We start from the raw sequence: 23828 nt of genomic DNA on the forward strand, positions 1-23828 counted from the left end.
TTTATGACCACATTTTGAGCCCATAGTACTCCCGTGCAGTCTCGGCAAGTCCGGTCTCGCAGAGAACGCGAGTATGTACTTGCGTACTTAGAATTGAGAAAGGGCCCTTGTGTGTTTGAGCAGGAGGGGGGCGTTCCAAGATGGCCGAGTAAGTACACGCTTACTGTCGAGCTTAGCAAATGTAACCCTATAATACGGTAGGAACACTGCGTCAACTCAGACTTCAGAAGCTTTTTCGGTATTTAAGCCAGAAAAGGACTGATTTTGATCAATAAAGCGACAAAATGTCACAGCATGACAATAAAAGACCCTCATCTAGCTCCAGGACGAAGCTACTGCTAAAGGCTAATGCTAGCCAAACAGCCAGGTCGGTAAACCCACTGCTTGACAACTGCCATGACTACACGGCTCTTTCACTACCTCTCCCAATAACTGAGGACGTAATGGACGAGTTTCCACCTCTACCCGTCTCACCCAGCCAGTCCGGCGCCAAAGAAAGCATTGCATTCAAAGGTAGATAGCGTGGATATTGTTGAAACTCTGTCAAAGCTAATAAATGAAAGAATGGATGACCTTGCATTACAGATTGCCGGGATCAGAAAAACTGTAGACTTTGCATGTGAAGAGATAAAAGATGTCAAATGCAGAGTGGGCACTTTGGAGCAGAAAATCTCCAAAGAGGAAGAGCGTATGGATAAAAACCAGTAAAGAATCACAGATCTCGAGCGATACTCCAGATGGTGGAACCTCAGGCTATTTGGTGTCAAAGAAGAGCAACAGGAGGCTACATGGAGAGTTGCTGTTGAGATTTGTCAGGCCGTGTTGCCTGAATGTAAAAATCAACTTTATGACACCATTGACACCGTACATCGGGTCTGCTCCAAACAACACCAGTCCCAGACCTATTATCATTCAGTTCATCTCCCGCAGAACCAGAGATAGCCTGTGGAAAGCAGCCAAGACATCTCCATTCTTAAAGGAGAACCGGGACCTGAAGTTTATTGAGGACCTTTCCAGAGAAGAGAGGGAGCACTGGAGCAATATGTGGCCCATTATTGAGAAGGCTCGCAGAGAAAATAAAAAGGCCTATTACGTCGGATGCCGGGGTTTTGTTAATGGGACGGAAGTTTTCCCGTCTTCAGAATGAGAGGTGAATATGGGGGGAGCTAAGGAATAGAAAAGTCCCTACAATGTTGCACAGTTGCTTGGACTTGGTTGAATGTTTTTCATTGATCCTTCTGGTGTTTTGGATCATTAAGTCTATGCTTCATTTATATTTTGAGGACACTTTAAGTTTCAGCACCTGAGTTGTACTTTAAAAAATATTTCTTGTATTTCTGCCGAGTTATTTTCATCCTTGCAATGCTCGGTCCCTTAGTGAGGTTTATTTTTTTGTTAAGCACACAATATCGGTTCCTTAAATTTCTAGCTGTTTATTTTTTGTTTTCTTAATTGTCATTTTCTATTGTTTCCCTTAATGCCAGGGGGTCGAGACAGATCTGTAAACGTAAAGCCTTATTTGTGTTTGCTAAGAAATATAAAAGTGATTTTTGTTTTTTTCCAAGAAAGCCATTCTGTATCTGTCTGTGAAGGTTCTCAGTCATCCAGGTCATCGTAGTCAAAGGAATTTGCAAAGAAAAGCGTCTGGACTTCTTTGAGTTGCTTGAAGACGTTTCACCTCTCATCCGAGAAGCTTCTTCAGTTCTAAGGGTCAAATGGCCGAGAGTCCCAGATTTAAACCCAGTGGGAGTATCCCCCCAAAGAGGGACAAAGGACCCCATGGTGATCCTCTAATCACATGAGCCAAGGTGTGTACTTCAGACCCAGCAACACACTCAGACAGAAACTGGTTCACCCGAAAGACAAAACTCCAAAACACAGACTTAACAACGTGGTGTATGCTGTACAGTGCAGTGAGGAATGCCCAGACCTCTACATTGGAGAGACCAAACAGCCACTTCACAAGCGCATGGCACAACATAGAAGAGCCACCCCCACAGGACAAGACTCAGCAGTCCATCTGCATCTTAAGGATAAAGGTCACTCTTTCGAGGATGCCAGTGTTCACATTTTGGACAGAGAGGACAGATGGTTTGAAAGAGGAGTGAAAGAGGCCATCTATGTCCACTGTGAGCGCCATCTTTGAACAGAGGTGGTGGTTTACGACACCAACTGTCTGCCATCTATAATCCAGTTTTGAGTTCCCTCCCAGAGGCTTAACGCCCACTCACATCCTGGGCCATCTGACCTCAGGAATTCACATGACAAGGTGGGGCCAGGTTTCACAATGAGCTCACCCGAAACCCTGGCTGATTGGGTCCCACACCCGCTTTCACACCTTGGCTCATGTGATTAGAGGATCACCAGGGGTCCTTTGTCCCTCTTTGGGGATACTCCCACTGGGTTTAAATCTGGGACTCTCGGCCATTTGACCTTAGAACTGAAGAAGCTTCTCGGATGAGAGGTGAAACGTCTTCAAGCAACTCAAAGAAGTCCAGACGCTTTTCTTTGCAAACTCCTTTGACCATTCTGTATCTGCTGATGTGAACTTCTGGAAGTCTCAGTGGGGTAACGATGTTTGGTATTCACACGGCACAGAGAGGTCAGCTGGGGTCACACCTCTCAAAGGTAGCTTCGGAGGTATTGTTCTACATTCATATTGTGACTCTTTGGGTCATTATATTTGTCTGGTAGTAGAATACAATCACTCAATTTTCATAATTTGTCAATTTATATGGCTATAATACCAAACCTGAAAATGATAAATTAATTGACTCTTTAGATACAAGGATTAGTTTTTGGCTCTCTAAATGTCCCAGTTCAAATTTAATAATTGGAGGAGATTTTAATGTTTCACTAAATGACACTATAGATCGATGGCCCCCAGCACAACACTTTAGGAATAATTTGGGATTGGAAACATTTATGGATAAATTTAATGTAACAGATATTTGGAGAGACAAATTTCCTGATGATATATCATTTACCTGGAGTAACCGTTCTGGTTCAAGGAAATCGCGTATTGATTTCTGGTTAATATCAAGTAGTCTATCAAAGGACAGTGTCACGGTTAATATCCTTACAACTCCACTTACGGACCATAGAGCAATATATATTAACCTGCAAATCTTTCCAACTATTGCAATTAATAGATCCTCATATTGGAAATTAAATAGTTCGCTTTTGAGCCATACAATTGTAAAATCTGAAATCACATGACTGTTAAAACATTTTATACACAAGGCTAATATTGAGAATTCCTATGGCACAAACTGGGAAATTTTAAAATTTGAGACGAGTAAAATGTTGAGACAGTATGGGGCAAAAAAAATAGCTAAGTCAAGGGCAGCAGAAGAAGAAAATCTAATTGTTCAAATTTCCGAATATATCAACTCCCACCAGACGAGGTCTCGGAGGAGGATAGATTACATCTTAGGTCCTTTCAATCTAAACTGGATGAGATTTACCGCCAGAAAGCTGAAGGAGCTTTTGTTCGTTCAAGAAAAAAGATGGATAGAGGAGGAGAGCAGAATTCTGCTTATTTTTTCCGCTTAGAAAACATAGATCTAAAGCCAATACTATTCATAAATTGAATATAAATGGTACGGTCAGTGATGATGCAAAATTATCTCTCAATTTTGTTGTAATTTCTACTCAAAGTTGTATGAATCCAATTATAACGCATAAAAGGTCGCTACCCAATTTATTGACTCTGTAAATAATGTTGAAATGATTAAAAGTGCTGATAGGCTTTTTTGTGACAGTCCAATTACTGAAAAGAGATATTGACATCTATTGAATTTCTTAAAAACAACAAATCTCCAGGCACAGATGGGCTGGTGGCTGAATTCTATAAATCATTTTCTTCTCAGCTTGCACCCTTTTGTTGCAGGTTTATAATGAAAGTTTTGAAAGGGGCACTCTTCCCCAGCCTTACTCAAGGACTTATTACTTTAATTCCCAAACCTAAGAAGGACCTACTTTTTATAGACAACTGGAGACCAATAAGCCTCCTAAATAATGATTATAAAATATTAGCTCTAGTGCTAGCTAGAAGAATTAAATATATTTCGGATGACATTGTAGATGAGACACAGTCTGGATTTATGACAAACAGGCACATCTCCAATAATATTAGACTCGTCTTGGATATTCTGGACTACTCAGCATTAATATCTGATGACTCATTTATCCTTCTCCCGGACTTCTATAAAGCCTTTGACTCAATTGAGCATGAATTTATATTTCTTACACTTCAGAAATTTGGTTTTGGTGATATCTTCTGCAAAGCTATCAAAACTCTGTATTCCAATGCTAATAGCTCTATTAGAATGAAAAATGGCACCACTTCTCGTTTTAGTCTTAATTGAGGGGTACGCCAGGGTTGCCCAATTAGCCCTTATCTTTTTTTACTTTGCACCCAAATTCTTGCCTCTCATATTTTGAATAGCACTGTGAAAGGTATAAATATAGCAGACAGAGAGACTGTCATCAGTCAACTGGCAGATGATACCACAATTTTTCTTAAAAATGCCAGCCAAGTGCCAATTGCTTTACATGTAATAGAGGATTTCTCAAAAGGGTCTGGATTGGTGCTAAACTTAAATAAATGTCAATTATTACCTGTCAAAGAGTGTAATGTTCAGAGTATTTGTAATATAACAGTTAAAAATGAAGCAACATATTTAGGTCTGATTAACTGCAAAGATCCAAAAGACAGAATTTCACTAAATTTTCCCCCAATTATTAAAAAATCTCAAACCAAATTAAATCAATGGTTGCAGAGAAGTTTAAGTTTAAGAGGAAGGGTATTGCTCTCAAAAGCAGAAGGTCTGTCTCGACTGACTTATGCATCAATTTCTCTGCATGTGGACGGCAAAACTTGTAAGGATATTGACCGAATGTTCTTCAACTTCCTCTGGAAAAATGGGACACATTACATCAGAAGAAGTGTAGTGATGAATGACTATGAACACGGTGGTCTCAATGTTTTGGATTTTACTACTCTAAACAATACATTTAAGATTAATTGGGCTAAATATTTTCTTAAAAATCTGGTATCCATTTGGAATTTTATTCCTCACCACATTTTCTCTAAGTTTGGTGGTCTAAGTTTTATCTTAGGTTGTGATTATAATATAGATAAGCTTCCAGAAAACCTGTCGATGTTTCACAAACAATTCTATTAGCTTGGTCCCTTATATATAAACACAACTTTACACCCCATATGTATTTAATTTGGAATAATATGAACATAGTGTATAAAAATAAATCATTATTTTTTTCTATGTGGGTTGAGAAACAGATTGTTTTAGTGAATCAGCTGTTTAATCCTAATGGGCAGCTTATGTTCTATTCAGAATTCTTAAACACCTATAAATTTCCAGCCACACCCAAAGAATATGCCATATTATTTGATGCAATATCTACGGGTATTATAATGCTTTTTAAAGATATTCAACCTTGCATATCAGCTGTTTCTCTCCCCAACCCTTTGGATTCACACATAGGAAGAATCTGTCTAACAAACCATAGTAAAAGTAATAAGAATATTCGTGCTTTGTTCCAGACAGAATCTCTAACTATTCCACATGTGGTCTCTTATTGGAATTTCTTTGTCAGTGACATTAACTGGAAAAGAGTATGGACAATTCCTAACAAGTATCTGGTAATGAATAAAGTGAAGGAAGTCTCATTTAAAATACTGCATAAATTTTATCCTGCTAATCATTATATGACAAAGTTCAAAAGGGACATAAATGTGAACTGTGGATTTTGTGGAAGCCATCCTGAGACTGTGCAGCACCTCTTCTGGATCTGTTCATACGCTAGAACATTTTGGAAAGACTTCAGTAGATTCATTGCTGGACATCTCTATAAAGACTTTACTGTGAAATGGGAAAATGTTGTATTTTGTTTCTTTCGAAGGCAAAAAAAAAGATGATGTTTACTTTATAATAAACTTGTTAGTTATCTTAGCTAAATTTTATTTTCACAAATGCAAATACAGTAACCAAAAGCCTAATTTTAAACATTACTATAATGATGTTTTATGTTACATAAAATTGATTTGTGGATCACTTAACCAAAAGGCTATGAAAACTATTACCATTTATAGTAATTACAAATTATTTGAATGTATGTAATTCTTTGTATTACACCCCCTGGCATATGTTAATTTTGCTCTGGTTGTATACACGTTCTGTATACTGTTTCTCAATAAAGTTTAATAATAATTTTTTTAAAAAGTGTGTTTGAGCAGGAACAGGAAGTGATACTCTACCGCAGAGAGAGCGAACACCAAGTGACAGCACCACCAAGAGCCGATGCAGCTGGTATGGGTACACCGTCCAAGTAGTTGGAGGAAAGAGGGTTACTTTATTCTGTAACCCTCTATACTCATTACAGAAGAAAGTGATACGAATGATTCATAATTTTAAATGTAGAGAACATACAAATAAATTGTTTATAAAATCGAAACTATTGAAATTAAAAGATTTTGTGAAACTATGGACACTATTAATTATGTTTAAGGCTAAAAATAATATATTGCCTTTCAAAGTTTATTTTTAATGTGTTCGGGAGGTGAGGACAGCAGAAGGAAATATCTTTTTAAGCATCAGCTAGCTAGGACTACATAAAGATTAATGAGTCCAACGGTTAGGGGTATATGACTGTGGAACTCTCTTTATTATAATCTAAAAAGTTGTACAAATTTACATTGTTTTAAAAAGTGTTACATGTTTAAAACGATAAATCAATATGAAGAATATGTAAGAAATTGGAGTTTTAATTGAAGAAGGGAATTTTTTCCCCTCTTTCTCTCTCCTTATTTTATTCTATTTACTTATTTTTTTTTCCTCCTTGTTATTATGTGATGTGGTATATTGCTGATTGTAATTGTGTTGTAATATTAGTTGGATCGCAGATAGGGCGCAGTGTTTAATAAGAATATTTTCTTCTTCCTGGTCCTTTTCACGCATGGTTGTAGTGTTATATCAAGGGAAAGCATGGTTTCTGTGTATGAAAGAATAAAACTGTTGAAACTGTTGAACCAGGTGTGAAATAAATAAATGAAATAAAATAAACCAGTAAGATGCCAGAACAGCTTATACCTGAAACTACACCTTTACCAAAAACAAACATTGCAAATGCAAAAATGTAGGCTTTTTTAAATAAAATAAAATAAAATAAAATAAAATGATTTAAAACAAACCATTATCATATTTCAGCAGTAACAAGCGAAACAAATCCATACCTTCAGTTTGGTTTAAACGTTGCCTCAACATCTCAATGGTAGCCTTTAAGAATTGATGATCATCCAGAGACTGTAAACTATGCCATTCCAGGTGCTCAGGATGAACCTCAAAGAATTTATTCCAGTCTTTCTTCAGCTGTACTCCCCTTACACTGTTGAAGTCACCTATCTGAATTTCATCAACAAATGCAACAGCCACAAACTCAGGGATGCTCTGAGCTTCAGGGGTTTCAGTGCAGAAATACTTCAAGGAGTGTTTTACTGTAAGATTGGGAGGACTTTGAATTAGGAGACATTTCTATTATATTCTTTTTTGTATGATTTAAGAAGGTTAAATATAAACTAGAAATTGTTTCAGATTCAGCATTGTCTTAAAAAGTATTAGGGTGAAAAGACAAAGAAAACCTGCTTACTGATAAAATACTCTTAGTGTTGTGTAAAATTACATTTCTGCTAATAACTCTTCTGTAACTCTTTATTCTTACTCCAAACATACATTGCCAGTATATACAGAAAATCATACCACATTCTAAAATCCACATCTACAGCAAAGTACATTCACTGATAATATTAATATGTCTCCTACAGAGACTGACGGTGACATTTCAAGGGTGCACACATCTTCCTTTCACCACCAATCACCTTAAGAATAGAACAGAATGTTTTATTGTTATTGCACTAACATACAGCTGCTGTCATAATGAAATTCCTGTGGTGCAGAAGATAAAAAGACAAAATACAACATACATACAGTAATTTGCTTTTAGAATAAGTGAATTCTTATTAAGTGTAAATAAAAAAAGTGCAATCAAAGTATCCTCAATACTAACTTAAATTGTACTTAACTCTGCATATGTCGGTTAGAGGAGCTAGCTGTGTGGGTATAATGTTCTGTACTGATTTAATAACACTCTGTAGTGCTTTCCTGTGACCCACAGTGCTGTTAAAAACACCAGGATGTCACGAGAGACAATACTTTGAACAAAACATCTGTAAAAGCATAGCCACAGCTGCTGATGTAAAGTCACTCTTCTATATGCTTAAATATCTCCCTTTGCCTTTTTGACAAGATAGGTGGCCGTTAGCCGTCCATATCATTTGTTGACACTCTGCACAAACAAATGTGTAAAATAGTGACAGCTCATAGTAAAACTAAGTCTCTTTCGATTCAATTTGCCATTAGTTAACAGAAATATTATTTAAAGAAAAACTTGAAATATGATATCTTACCTGGAGATGCAGCATGACAGCAGAGGAGTAATATGAGCACACACTTCATCTTTTCTTCCATTTTCAAATACATTTTCAAGACCAAAAATAACTGGTAGTGGTAATGTTACCTCTCCAAAGTCCATGTTCTGTTAGGCTGGGCCAAAGTTACCTCCTAGGAAACAATACCGCGGTCAAGTGAGCCATCATTTGTGAGCCGCGGTCAATTGTAAATTGACGCATAAATTTCTTTGCGCTTTTACACCAGTCTTTACGGTAACGCCTTTTCGCTTTATATCCTAGACCCGCGCACACGTGCACGCGCGCGAACAGAAAATTGCACACAAATTGCAATGGAACAGCCAAATACAGCCATCGTGACAGTCTGGTTGTATATTCAAAAATTAATTAAAAATCATTCTTAACAGTTGATGCCAAGCTTTCAACACAATCCTCCTCTGGAACACCTACTTTACCTCCGTGCCAAGTTTCAGCCAGATTTACTGTAAAATTCCTCAGAAATTAAAGGAAACTTGTATTCAATGCAATATAGTCAATACACTACAATTATGTAAATGTCAAAAATTCATTAAAAATCATCCTTAGTAGTTGAGGTCCAACTTTCAACACATTCCTTCTCTGGGACACCTACTGTACCTCTGGGGGAGGTTTCATCTCAATCCGCTGCATCAATAATTGTTTAATATTGATGGATCAAAAGTGCTGCTGAGAGAGTCATGACAGGGACTCTAAAGAGACAGCATATTTCAGCCATATTTGCTTGTCTTCACTGACTCGCTTTGAAATCCAGATTTTAATTTTGGAATATTAGGTGTACTTGTGGTTCCTATAGAATTTTAAGGTTGAACGGGAATCAGAGTCTTCATCTCTCAGGCTTCTCTTCTGTGGATGCAGCTCACAATATTAATTCAAAAGACAAACACCCGTCTCTGGTTTTGAGATTAGCAATAAAACCTTCAGTTTTGACAAATAATACAGTTAGAATGGATCAGGTGACCCTGAATCTTCCCTTATTTGTGCTGCAATAAGCCTAGGCTCTTGCGGGCTTCCCATGGTGTATGAATTTTTTCCTTCTTTGCTCATTCTGTGTTTATCAGTGTTGGGACTAACGCGTTATTAAGTAACGCGTTACAGTAACTACGTTATTATTGTGGTAACGAGCACGGTAACTAGTTATTATGCCAAAACCAGGAACGCGTTACTCGTTACTGGGATTTAGATAGGCTCGTTACTCGTTACTTCGTGTGGTGGATATCGCGAGCTTCCACAGATTCAATAACATTAGCAAGTGGTGGAGGCCAGCAGGTGGATGAAGGAAAAGGGAGGCAAGAGGAGAGCGGCCGCCGTGTCAGGTGAACTGAACTTCAGGTAAGAAGTTATGACCTGCAGTCTATCCGGGTCAGATATAAACCAAGTTTAGGTGGAGTTTATTTTCGGTATGCTGACATTTTCGTACTGCGTGCTAGCTAGCATGACGGAGTTTCTATACAGCTGGTGGGTGCTATGTTACTGATGTTGAACTTTATTTTGTTCATACGGTTAATTATTAGAGTTGCCAACCGTCCCGTAAAAACAGAATCGTCTGGTATTCAGAGAAAATATTACGGCGTTTCGTACTGAGGTGAAAAGGAACACAGTTTGTCCCGGGCTTCAGCTACAATGAAAAAGACACAAAGCTGAAGCTGCACAGCTGCCTCTTCTTCTCTCATTCTCTCCTCTCCCGTTTCTACTTCAATCATGAAACTGATCAATGATCAGCTGATCGGCTTTTCTCTCTTGTTTATTTATCGCCCACTTTGCGCCAGAAAGAGGAAACCAGTGGATGTCGCGTTAAACAACAGCAGCACGTTTAAGCTTGATCAGCTGTTGTTAGAATTTATTTAATATTAATTTCTAGTATCAGCTGATGTTTGCTGGAGCCACAGCTGTAAAGCTGTTGGTCATGATATCGGTTTGGTTATCTGGTGAGAGGAAACATGAAGATGAAACCAGGAGATGTCCTTACTGAATCATCAGAGCTGAACAGGCGATGGAGAAACAGGTTTACCTTTTAGGTGACATGGATGAGTTGAAGGAAGTTATGAACTGTTTCTGAGAGACAAATAACACCAGCATCCTTTTCTAAGTAGCTGACAGCTGGTAACTGTGCAGGGGCGGGTCTAGCAAAGTGTTGCCAGGGGCCAGGTAGGGCATTAACAGGAAAGGGGGCACAAGGAAATACTTTTCTTTATTATTCTCATTTAAAATGTCTAGCTTTTAAAAAATAATTATCTGAGTCTTACAACAAACAATTGATAGATTGATACATATATACCATCAGAACAGTGTACATCACTGTCACAACAGTGTTTGTTTTCATTCAAAGGCTTTATGATTTTTCCTATAATGGTGGGCGGTCTCTAGTCAAAATGCCCGGGACGATTTTTTGTCCCAGTCCAGCTCTGTATGCAGCTCATCTGCAGTCTGGTGTTACCTACATCTTCCTATTCAGAAGGCAGAATTTCCAAGTTCTGACTACAATCAAAAGCACCACGGCTGCAGTTTTTGTGTTGGATGTAAAAGCAGGCTAGAATCATGGCGGCGGTCAATGACGGTCCAGGCGTGATTTCTCTCGTGGAAATGTGCACATTATTTTTCCTTTCTATTGGTAGGTGGCACAGTGCACGTGTGGCAAGTAAGCAAGCTAGAAGACTGGCAATCTTGCTGGGTATCCAGTTACGGAAGCAACACATTAACAAGAGAATTCTGAGTAAAACCAAAGTTACTTTCCTAGTAACTAGTTACTCTGAAAGTAACGAGTAACTTGAAGTAACTGAGTTACTTTTTAGAGAAGTAGCTAGTAATGTAACTAAGTTACTAATTTAAAGTAACTTACCCAACACTGGTGTTTATACACCTCTCTGTATTTAATCATTAGTTAGTATGTATCTCTTGCTCTCTTGCACAGTGTATATGTTGTCCTGTCTCCTTTTCATCAACCTCAGCCAGTCACAGTAGATGGCTGTCTCTCTTTAGCCTGTTTCTGCCAGATGTTTCTATCTCTTCAAATGGAGTTTTTCTTTCCCCTCTCACTAAATGTTAGCTCATATGGGTTAATTAAATTGTTGGGGTTTTCTTGGTATTACTGTTGTGTTTTTAGCCAGCAACATAAAGTGTCTTTAGGTGACTGCTGTTGTGATTTGGTGCTAGATACATAACATTTAACTGCTAACACTGGAATTAATTAAATTGTATAAATTCAAATGATTTATTCATTGTGATATACTCCTTGTCTTTTGAAATACTTTATTTTCTGCTTTTGGACACCTTTTAAAACAACATTCAATATTACAGGAACAGAAGCTCTTCTATTTCATGAACTACCAAACTTACTGCTAGTAACACACACTGCAACTGGGAAACAGCAGGGAACACTTAATTAAGGCACAATACACAATATATAGGTGAATTGATTTTGCCTCTTCACCACAAATGACACTGGATACTGTAGCTCCTGTGAAAATAAGGTCTCGCCGCAGTCTCCCACTGAAGGAGCTGTTCAGTGCTGTTAGAGTTTCCTGCATGGGGTGGGAGGGATGATAGCTTAGCCACCATTCTCCTGTCACTCACCACCTCCACTGGGTTCAGAGGGCATCCTAGAACAGAGCTGGCCCTGCAGATCAGCCTGTTCAGTCTCTTCCTGTCCCCGGCAGAGATGTTGCCACCCCAGCAGACCACATCATAAAAGATGGCCGCAAATCATGCTGTAGGTATTACAGGTGCTGTGCTGCAGTGGTTTGTATCATATCTATCTAATAGACTCCAATTTGTACATGTAAATGGAGAGTCTTCTTCACATGCTGAGGTTAATTATGGAGTTCCACAGGGTTCAGTGCTAGGACCAATTCTGTTTACATTATACATGCTTCCCCTAGGCAGCATCATTAGAAGACATAGCATACATTTCCACTGCTATGCAGATGACACGCAGCTCTATCTGTCCATGAAGCCAGATAACAAACACCAATTAGTTAAACTGCAGGAATGTCTTAAAGACATAAAGACCTGGATGGCCGCTAACTTTCTGCTTCTTAATTTAGACAAAACTGAGGTTATTGTACTCGGCCCTGAAAATCTTAGAAATATGGTATCTAACCAGATTCTTACTCTGGATGGCATTACCTTGGCCTCCAGTAACACTGTGAGGAACCTTGGAGTCATTTTTGACCAGGACATGTCCTTCAACGCACATATTAAACAAATATGTGGGACTGCTTTCTTCCATTTGCGCAACATCTCATAAATTAGAAATATCCTGTCTCAGAGTGACGCTGAAAAACTAGTTCATGCATTCATTACTTCCAGGCTGGACTACTGTAATTCACTATTATCAGGAAGTCCTAAAAACTCCCTGAAAAGCCTTCAGCTAATCCAAAATGCTGCAGCAAGAGTCCTGACAGGGACTAGAAAGAGAGAGCAGATTTCTCCTGTTTTGGCTTCCCTTCATTGGCCTCCTGTTAAATCCAGAATTGAATTCAAAATATAATGTCTTAAATAATCATGGCCCATCCTATCTTTATGACCTTGTAGTACCATATCACCCTATTAGAGCACTTCGCTCTCGCACTGCAGGCTTACTTGTTGTTCCTAGAGTATTTAAAAGTAGAATGGGAGGGAGAGCCCTCAGTTTTCAGGCCCTCTTCTGTGGAACCAGCTTCCAGTTTGGATTCGGGAGACAGACACTATCTCTACTTTCAAGATTAGGCTTAAAACTTTCCTTTTTGCTAAAGCATATAGTTAGGGCTGGACCAGGTGACCCTGAATCCTCCCTTAGTTATGCTGCAATAGACGTAGACTGCCGGGGATTCCCATGATGCATTGAGTATTTCCTTTCCAGTCACCTTTCTCCCTCACTATGTGTTAATAGACCTCTCTGCACTGAATCATACTTGTTATTAATCTCTGGCTCTCTTCCACAGCATGTCTTTATCCTGTCTTCCTTCTCTCACCCCAACTGGTTGCAGCAGATGGCCCTGAGCCTGGTTCTGCCGGAAGTTTCTTCTTGTTAAAGGGGAGTTTTTCCTTAACACTGTCGCTAAAGTGCTTGCTTATATGGAATAATATGTTTGTTGGGTTTTTCTCTGTATGTATAATTGTAAAATCGAACTTACAATATAAAGCGCCTTGAGGTGACTGTTGTTGTGATTTGGCGCTGTATAAATAGAATAGATTAGAATAATGTACTTCAGACCGGGAGATTGGCAAAATGTATAAATAGGATGGCGATTAGGGGAATTGGAGACAGCTGCGTAACACAGCAGGGATACATTGGGAATAAGAAGACAGTGGAAATAAGACTCAACACAAGAAAGAGACAAGAGGCCACTGTTAAAATCTCCCAATTCTTTTAATCTTTGGGCTGAAGGAAGGACAATACTCGGTGTATAAATGCTCAATCAACAATTATTTATTTTCATACAATTCAACACTTTATGAGCATAAACCATCCGGATGGGGAGACATGCATGCAGAGGGTCACAGCAAATCTCCAACTGGTGGAGGGTTACTCAAGCTCTTATAGCCTCTAGTGGCCCCCACCTAGTCGTAAAAGCCTAAACATTCACATTCTTCCTCTCACACGGCGCCTAAGTTATGACCTCGGCTCCTTGTTTTTCTGCTATCAGAACAGAGAGGCCCTGACTCTCTGCACACAGTATTTTCTTCTTAACTCAGCAGTATAATACATCATAAGACAATATCATTCATTCACAATAAATCAGCAGTCTAATTTAATACAAATCAATTTAACAAATATAATAGTTATCACCTTCTTCTAATTCAGGAGAATAATGCAAACTAAAACTACATAATAATTTCACAATCTTTAATTAGGGGTATAACATGGCATAAGATAATATAATAATCTCACACCACCAAACTAAAACACAGACTAAGACACACGAGCTTGACACAGACAAAACCATAAACAGACATGAAGACAAGACTGGCTTTAACACTAGAGTCTTTTCACAAGTGTTCCATCCACTTGTGGAACGCTGAAGAAGAACTACACTAAAAAGCAATATGGAACTGAAAACAAAAGAATACATAATGTATACATATCGACAAATAATCCAGGACTCACAAACAATGATATGATGAACAGAACTATAAAGAACAAAACTGAGAAATGCTTGGTAAACTGACCAAGGACTATGTCATCATGTCATTTTTTTAATATCACAGTTAATGTGTCCTGATTTGTAGATAGTGCCATCTTACAAATACCAGGAAATCCAACTGGGTGACAAGCCAGAGTTGTTTGCCTACACACCCACTGACTAGAAAAAGGGTCCAGGACTCTTCAAGCTGGGATACAGGTATCAAAGAAAAAGGTGTAGACAGATATCTTGATGCATTCTCAATTATCCAGGAAAGTAAATCTCCAAAAGTTGAATCTGTTCATCTGGACGTAGCGTTTTGTGGGAGAAGAAGAAGAAGAAGGAGAAGAAGCGGATGGCACAACACAGAAGAGCTACCTCGTCAGGCCAGGACTTTGCAGTCTATTCACACCTACAGGCCAGTGGACACTCTTTCAACGATGAGGATGTACACATCCTGGACAGGGAGGAACGCTGGTTTGAGCGCTGGAGTCAAGGAGGCCATTTACGTGAAAAGGGAAAGACCATCTCTGAATTGAGGAGGGGCCTAAGGGTACATCTTTCGCCATCTTACAATGCTGTGATTGCAGCCATTCCCCAACTCTCTGTGAATGGTACTCATGGCCATTGATCAGTGGGCTGTGATCAGTGGGTTTTGGTCGGTGATTGTCGATCAATGGTCATGGGAATTTGCATAATTATGATTAAGGAACTGACCTCACAGCCCATTGTTCCTTCAGTGGGCTGGTTTCGGTCATTATGCAAATGTACTGTTTATAAGATTGGGGAAACCTGCAGTCAGCTGAGACTGAAGAAGTCACTTGGATGAGTGACGAAACGTTTCTCCCACAAAACGCTACGTTCAGATGAACAGATTCAACTTTTGGAGGTGTAGACAGATAGAAAGTCATCAGGAAGGCATTGCCTGTTGTTGCTGCTGCTGTCAGACTTTTTAATTCATCCACTTGTGTCAGACACATATTGAACAGGAATAAACATGACTCACTGCACTCTCTCACTTTGTATGCAACAGTGTTTGCTTGGACACCTGTATGCTTATATTGTTTATTATATCCCAGAAACATTAATGTTTAAACTTGTGTTCCTATGTCTCTATATAAGTTTATTTTCATATCTCTATATTAATCTATTTATAGCTCCATTCCCTCACTTCATTTTATACAATTGCTTTGTTCCTGCATGAGAGCTATTTAAAGTGGTTTCACACACAGTGCCTCCAGATGAATACAGAGCAGTTCTGGACAGCAGAGGCTGGAGAATGGTATTGCTCTCTGTGTGAAAAATAACTACTTATTTGAAATGAAGATGAATGTATGTTGTCAAGGCAAAAAAACAGTACATTGCATAATAACTGAAAATGCAATGTACTGTTTATAGGGCGATCATGGCTCAAGAGTTGGCAGTTTGTCTTGTAATTGGAAGGTTGCCGGTTCGAGCCCCGGCTCCCACAGTCTTGGTCGTTGTGTCCTTGGGCAAGGCACTTCACCTGCTGCCTAGTGGTGATGTCCAGAGGGGCTGATGGTGCAATATGGCAGCCTTGCTTTTGTTAGTCTGCCCCAGGGCAGCTGTGGCTACAACTGTAGCTGCCTCCACCTGTGTGTGAATGAATAGTGGAATTGTAAAGTGCTTTGAGGGTCTTGAAAAGCGCTATATAAATGCAATCCATCATTATTATTATTATAAGATTGGGGAAACCTGCAGTCAGCTGAGACCGCAGAAGTCACTTGGATGAGTGACGAAACTTTTCTCCCATTGAAAACACTACGTCCAGATGAACAGAATCAAACTTTAGGGATTTAATTACCTGGATGATTGAGCATGCATCAAGACATTCTCCGTGTTGTTTCTGAATTCTTTGTCACCTTATGAATAATGTATATAATTTTGAATAATTTCGTCTAAATTTAAGTCTTATTAATAGAAACTGAGGAAAGAATGTAATTTGTTTTTACACTTCTTGATACTTGGATATGGGGATTAATAGGTAGTTATTTATATATTTTCATTATGTTCTGTATTTCAAACTGTAAATTAAGCTTGTTTGGTTATATTTTTATTGCATTCTTGTAATTTTTCATCCTTGTACTTTTAATACATTTTTGATAACATAAAAATAAATTCTCAGAGATACCTGCATTTTTCAATACAGAATTCACAGATATTATCAAAATTGATTTGGCATGCAGTGTTACATTGGTAAAGTATAATATATTGCATTAGAAACTTTCACAGGATCAGTACTGGACTATATCAAGTTCTGTATTGCAAATGTGACTGTGGACAAAAGCATTCGGGTTTTCCCAAACCAAAAACCCTGGATGACCAGCGAGGTCTGCACACTCCTCAAAGCCCACGATGCCGACTTTAGGTCAGATGACAGAGCTCTGTACAGGTCTGCTCGAGCTCACCTGAAAAGAGTCCCACCTGTCCAGCAACAACACACGAGAGGTGTGGCAGGGAATAATAGACATCATCAACCACAGAGGCAGAACTGTGAAAACAGAAAACCTGAGTGTGCAGCTAGCAGAGGAAATAAACAGCTGCTTCGCCCGCTTTGAAACACCACAACAGCTGCACTCATCTGCTTCAGCCCTGCTCCCATCTTCATCCTCACCTGGTTCCTGCATTGCTCCACTCACTGTAACGGAGCATGATGTCAGATGTGTGTTCCTAGCAGTGAACCTAGCAGCCCGTCCAGACAGAATACGTGGTAAAGTGCTAAGAGCATGTGCCCACCAGCTCACCCTCATCTTCACCAGACTCTTCAACCTCTCACTGGATCAGGCAGCCATCCCATCCTGTCTAAAATCAGCCACAATCATCCCAGTGCCAAAGAAGTCTCCCATCACCAGCCTGAACTATTATTGCCCTGTGGCCCTCACACACGGTAATCATGAAATGCTTTGAGAGACTAGTCCTTCAGCACACCAAGATTACCTCCCCCAGAATTCGACCCCCCACCAGTTTGCATACCGCGCAAACAGATCCACAGAAGACGCCATCACCCTCCACTCGGTGCTGAGTCACCTAGAACAGCGGCAGAGCTACGCCAGAATGCTCTTCGTGGACTACAGCTCAGCCTTTAATACAATCATCCCGGACATCCTCTGCTAACCTTCCACTACTCGCCCATTCAGAGCCTGCTAACTTACTGCATCACAGTATGGTACGGCAGCTGCACTAAGGCGGATAGAGCCAGCCCCCAGCATGTTTGCAATGAGTAGGAGATGCTCTGTATCTCACTGTACAACTGTATAGTGACAAAGGTATTCGATTCTATTCTAAAATTGCTATAAACAGAGGAATCCAAACTGATGAAAAATGGCGAATATTTTTTTCAAATGACTATTTTTAGTGGATTTTTGATATAGAAGCAGAATGACAGAATGTTAAAAGAAGTTACTTTTAGTCGCTCTAAGCTGGGCATTGCGTTCTCTGGCTGTTCAAAGCCATGGAACTTTAGACTTTCAAGCAAATAATGATGGCCATACTGATGTTCATTTCAGTACATTTTACTTTATGTTCATTTTCATTTTTATGATGTTTCTATTTTTACATAATTCCTCCCACATAGCAAAATTGGTATGGCCCGGATCTGTCCCACACAATGTGCTTACACATGGCCTGCGTACCGCAAAGAATGACGGCCCTTTGGTGGCCCAGATCTGGTTTAGCAGAGGCCAGTTGCAGACACACTGCTGGCCCTGTGGTGGCCCAGAACAGTTTCAGCTCTGGCTCCAGATGTCAGCCTAATGTGTACCTTAATCAAGCCATGTAATAAGAACATGTGCTGGAACATAATAGTGCAAAAGTAACATGACGAAACTCTGTTCAGACAGTGAATGGACGGATTCTTATTTAGCACTTTTTTTATTCTCCCAGATTACTCAAAGTGCTCTATACAACATGTCACATTCACACACACTTTCTCTAAACTGAGTGTTTCCTAACTACATTCACACTTTTGACATGCAGACTGGAGGAGCCAGGGATCGAACCACTAACCTTCCGATCAGTAGGTGACCTGCCCTACCTCCTGAGCTACAGCTACCCAGTGGTAAACGTGAGTAAACCCTCACTAGGTTTTGGATAAAGTGTACACTCACAAACTTGACAAACCTGCATTTGAAACGTTGGCCACCATAGCAGTATAGTATTGCAACATGGCATTTGGATCTTCTAACTAAAATAGGAAATTATGAAGATAAATATTGCCATCATTGCCAGACCTGACCCACATCTGGTTGACATATACCCTGCCATGACACCGGTCAGTCAGAAGTGCCAGCTTGATGCCGAATCCGGGCCAGACCTTTTTTCTATGATCCTGGGCCACATACAGCAAACCACAATCAGGCCATCACATAAACAGCGCCATCTACGCCAGGCCTGGCCCATATCTGGATGACATATCACTTACCGTGCCAGAAGTCAGCCAGCAGTTCCGGCTTGACACCAGATCCAGGCAAGACCCGTCTGCTATGTGGGATGACTTGTTCTTTTGGCGTTTTAGTTGTGGATTATGTTTGGGCTGTGTCTCGTGCCCTTTCAGTATAATATTGTTTTCTTGTGCCTCTAAGTGTCCCTTTGTTTCCACTATGTTTCTTTTTAGGTTGTGTAGTATGGGTTAGGGATATTTTGTATGTTGTTTTTGTTCAATAAAACCGCGTTTTGGATTATTCCCTGATGTGCCTGAGTTCTGTTATTTAGTGTCACTTTGAAAGGCACAGAGCCAGCCTTGACATATAATTGTTCTTTCAATTTTTGATAAAGATTACAGCGAATTGAGATGTAACTTGGCCCAGAGGTACAGTAGATGTCCCACAGGAAGAATGTGTTGAAAGTTGGACCTCAACTACTAAGGATGATTTTTAATGAATTTTTGAAATAGACAAAATTGTAGTGTATTAACTGTATTGCATTGAATACAAGTTTCCTGTAATTTCTGAGGAATATTACAGTAAATCTGGATCAAACCTGGCCCAGAGATAAAGTAGGTGTTCCAGAGGAGGATTGTGTTGAAAAGCTAGGCATCATGGACATGGACATGGACCGATAGAGCTACGTGTCATCTGCATAGCAGTGAAAATGTATGCTATGTCTTCTAATGATGCTGCCTAGGGGAAGCATGTATAATGTAAACAGAATTGGTCCTAGCACTGAACCCTGTGGAACTCCATAATTAACCTCAGCATGTGAAGAAGACTCTCCATTTACATGTACAAATTGGAGTCTATTAGATAGATATGATACAAACCACTGCAGCACAGCACCTGTAATACCTACAGCATGTTTTGCAGCGATCTTTTATGATGTGGTCTGCTGGGGTGGCAACATCTCTGCCGGGGACAGGAAGAGACTGAACAGGCTGATCTGCAGGGCCAGCTCTGTTCTAGGATGCCCTCTGAACCCAGTGGAGAGTGAGTGACAGGAGAATGGTGGCTAAGCTATCATCCCTCCCACCCCATGCAGGAAACTCTAACAGCACTGAACAGCTCCTTCAGTGGGAGACTGTGGCGGAGACCTTATTTTTCACAGGAGCTACAGTATCCAGTGTCATTTGTGGTGAAGAGGCAAAATCAATTCACCTATATATTGTGTATTGTGCCTTAATTAAGTGTTCCCTGCTGTTTCCCAGTTGCAGTGTGTGTTACTAGCAGTAAGTTTGGTAGTTCATGAAATAGAAGAGCTTCTGTTCCTGTAATACTGAATGTTGTTTTAAAAGGTGTCCAAAAGCAGAAAATAAAGTATTTCAAAAGACAAGGAGTATATCACAATGAATAAATCATTTGAATTTATACAATTTAATTAATTCCAGTGTTAGCAGTTAAATGTTATGTATCTAGCACCAAATCACAACAGCAGTCACCTAAAGACACTTTATGTTGCTGGCTAAAAACACAACAGTAATACCAAGAAAACCCCAACAATTTAATTAACCCATATGAGCTAACATTTAGTGAGAGTGGGAAAGAAAAACTCCATTTGAAGAGATAGAAACATCTGGCAGAAACAGGCTAAAAGAGAGACAGCCATCTACTGTGACTGGCTGAGGTTGATGAAAAGGAGACAGGACAACATATACACTGTGCAAGAGAGCAAGAGATACATACTAACTAATGATTAAATACAGAGAGGTGTATAAACACAGAACGAGCAAAGAAGGAAAAGATTCATACACCATGGGAAGCCCGCAAGAGCCTAGGCTTATTGCAGCACAAATAAGGGAAGATTCAGGGTCACCTGATCCATTCTAACTGTATTATTTGTCAAAACTGAAGGTTTTATTGCTAATCTCAAAACCAGAGACGGGTGTTTGTCTTTTGAATTAATATTGTGAGCTGCATCCACAGAAGAGAAGCCTGAGAGATGAAGACTCTGATTCCCGTTCAACCTTAAAATTCTATAGGAACCACAAGTACACCTAATATTCCAAAATTAAAATCTGGATTTCAAAGCGAGTCAGTGAAGACAAGCAAATATGGCTGAAATATGCTGTCTCTTTAGAGTCCCTGTCATGTCTCTCTCAGCAGCACTTTTGATCCATCAATATTAAACAATTATTGATGCAGCGGATTGAGATGAAACCTCCCCAGAGGTACAGTAGGTGTCCCAGAGAAGGAATGTGTTGAAAGTTGGACCTCAACTACTAAGGATGATTTTTAATGAATTTTTGACATTTACATAATTGTAGTGTATTGACTATATTGCATTGAATACAAGTTTCCTTTAATTTCTGAGGAATTTTACAGTAAATCTGGCTGAAACTTGGCACAGAGGTAAAGTAGGTGTTCCAGAGGAGGATTGTGTTGAAAGCTTGGCATCAACTGTTAAGAATGATTTTTAATTAATTTTTGAATATACAACCAGACTGTCACGATGGCTGTATTTGGCTGTTCCATTGCAATTTGTGTGCAATTTTCTGTTCGCGCACGTGCACGTGTGCGCGGGTCTAGGCTTTCAATCGGGATATAAAGCGAAAAGGCGCTACCGTAAAGACTGGTGTAAAAGCGCAAGGAAATTTATGCGGCGGATAAGAAGCGGCTGGCTTGACCGCAGCTCACAAATGACGGCTCACTTGACCGCGGTAAAGGTTTGGGTGTTTATGGTCACAATGAAGGCCTTCATCTTCGTTCTTCTCCTGGGAATACAGGGGGCAGCGGCAGGTCAGTTTGACTGTTATATTTTTGTCTTTTTATATGTCAGATTTATGTAATTTGAAAGACAAATGGACGGACTGTTTGCTCCCCAGAAATACGCTAAACATTTAGTTGTAATGGATCCTAGTAGATAATGTCAGTGTTTATAAACGATCGATTATATTATACAGGTAATTAAATCGTCTGTTTTTCTCTTCAATACCTAATAATAAACATTAAAGTTTAGATGAAGGCAAAAATTAAAACAAGGCGACTTATGTCCCAAACTATTTGATGATTTCCAGGTTTAAACCGTTCGTGACGCATTTTTAAGCGTTGACTCTGCTGTGTTTCCAAACAGTCCAACAAATAAAACATCAGTGAGGAGGTCTGATGATAATCTGGTGACAATAATTAAAACGTCTATTTAAAAAACCAAGTACCATTTTAATTTTCATGAGGGTTTAAAACATTTTCACACAACAGCTGCTTATTAAAGTTAACTAAAGTTCATTTAAATATCTTTATAAATATTATTTTTATTTTACTATTATTTAAAAATTATTTGTTCAGTATATGAAGAGCCACATGTCATTTGATGTAGTCTATTAAAAGTTAAAAGACTCCTGCTTTGTATTGTCTTCAGTATTATTCACCAGTGTTATGCTTGTGAATATTTTCTGTTTGACAAACATGCGCACACATATCGTAACTAACGAGTAGTTACACCCGGATATGAAGTTCACTGTTTTTCTGGTGTTATTGCTTAATTAACAGCGCAATGAGGTGACTTTTGTTGTGAGGTGTATAAATAAAATAAAATAGAATTCAATTGAACTGAATTGAGATACAAATTAAATCATTATTACTTAATAATATCAGATAGTTTGTAAAGTGCGAGTACACTACACATACCAGCATGAGCTAATGTTGTTATCACTGCTGTATGATCAATAAGAAGCTGCAGGTAAGAAATACCAGGGAGCGCTAAAGAGAAGAGTTTTAAACTAACAAATATTGTTGACTTTTGACAACTGAAAACTCAACTGAAAACCTGATTACAGAATAAAAGATAAAATAACAATTGCTAACAATCCCCAAATAATAGTTACCTAACATTAGCTTTGGTTTTATTGATAATATTATCGATCAGATATTGGAAGTAAAACTTTCTGTAACAATTTTAAGCTTAAAAAAATCTATAAAAATAATATAAACAAAGAAGAAGCATCGATATGCTTCAATCAATTCATATAATTTGAAATATCAAAAATTGAAATGCAAAAGAGAACAACTCACTTCAGAAGTCACGCTGCGTAACAAAAGCAAAACAGATTAAAAATAATATGTATTTTGTTTAACAATGAAAACAAAATAAAAATATAGTTAAATTAAAACCTATAATGAGTTCAAACCATCAATCATGAAAACTGAATTAAACCAAACTGAAGGATAAACACCAGTTTTAAAACTTTCTGTGAATAATCAGGTTCAAACTAGAATTTTAAGTTTTGAAGAAAAGAGGATCAGAAACATTAACCACTGAATATCTATTCATAAATCTATTTTGTGTTTATTGAAGGGACAGCAGGATTATTATAGGATGTCCTTAATGTGCTGTAGTTTTTGTTATTGTGTTATTTAAAAAATAAAATAATTTATTAGTCCGTGTTCCTGAGATCTCACAACATTAACTGTTTCTTACAGTGACCCACTCGCTGAAGTATTTCCTTACTGGATCCTCTCAAGTCCCAAACTTCCCAGAGTTTGTGGTTGTTGGGATGGTTGATGATGTTCAGATTGATTATTATGACAGCAACATGGAGAAAGCTGTGCCCAAACAGGACTGGATTGCCAAGAACACAGATCAGCAGTACTGGGAGAGTCAGACTGAGAAAAGGATGGATGCCCAGGAGTCTTTCAAAGCCAACATTGAGATTTTAGAGCAGGCCTTCAAACAAACTGGAGGTTTGTTCATGTTTCATTTTTTACTGATATTTGCTGTTAATGTTTTCAGTGTGTTTTGTTTACAGTAGTAAA

At 38.9% G+C, this 23828-nt stretch overlaps 2 protein-coding genes across 3 annotated transcripts in view; both read left to right on the forward strand.

Annotated features, from left to right (window-relative positions):
- The window catches only part of LOC116309268 (class I histocompatibility antigen, F10 alpha chain-like), a 263890-nt gene that overhangs the window by 215906 nt on the left and 24156 nt on the right, over positions 1-23828 (forward strand). The gene's annotated exons all lie outside the window — the stretch shown is intronic.
- The window catches only part of LOC120432707 (class I histocompatibility antigen, F10 alpha chain-like), a 181761-nt gene that overhangs the window by 115323 nt on the left and 42610 nt on the right, over positions 1-23828 (forward strand). The window contains exon 1 of one of the 2 annotated variants that reach the window (XM_039605489.1): positions 21746-21815. The exons of the other annotated variant lie outside the window; for it this stretch is intronic. Within the exon in view, the coding sequence (XP_039461423.1) occupies positions 21755-21815 (61 nt within the window). The 5' untranslated portion in view covers positions 21746-21754. Of the gene's footprint in view, positions 1-21745; positions 21816-23828 lie in introns of those variants that run through there. 2 annotated transcript variants of the gene reach the window in all.

The sequence above is a fragment of the Oreochromis aureus genome, linkage group 22, assembly GCF_013358895.1.
Source record: "Oreochromis aureus strain Israel breed Guangdong linkage group 22, ZZ_aureus, whole genome shotgun sequence".
NCBI lineage: Eukaryota > Metazoa > Chordata > Actinopteri > Cichliformes > Cichlidae > Oreochromis > Oreochromis aureus.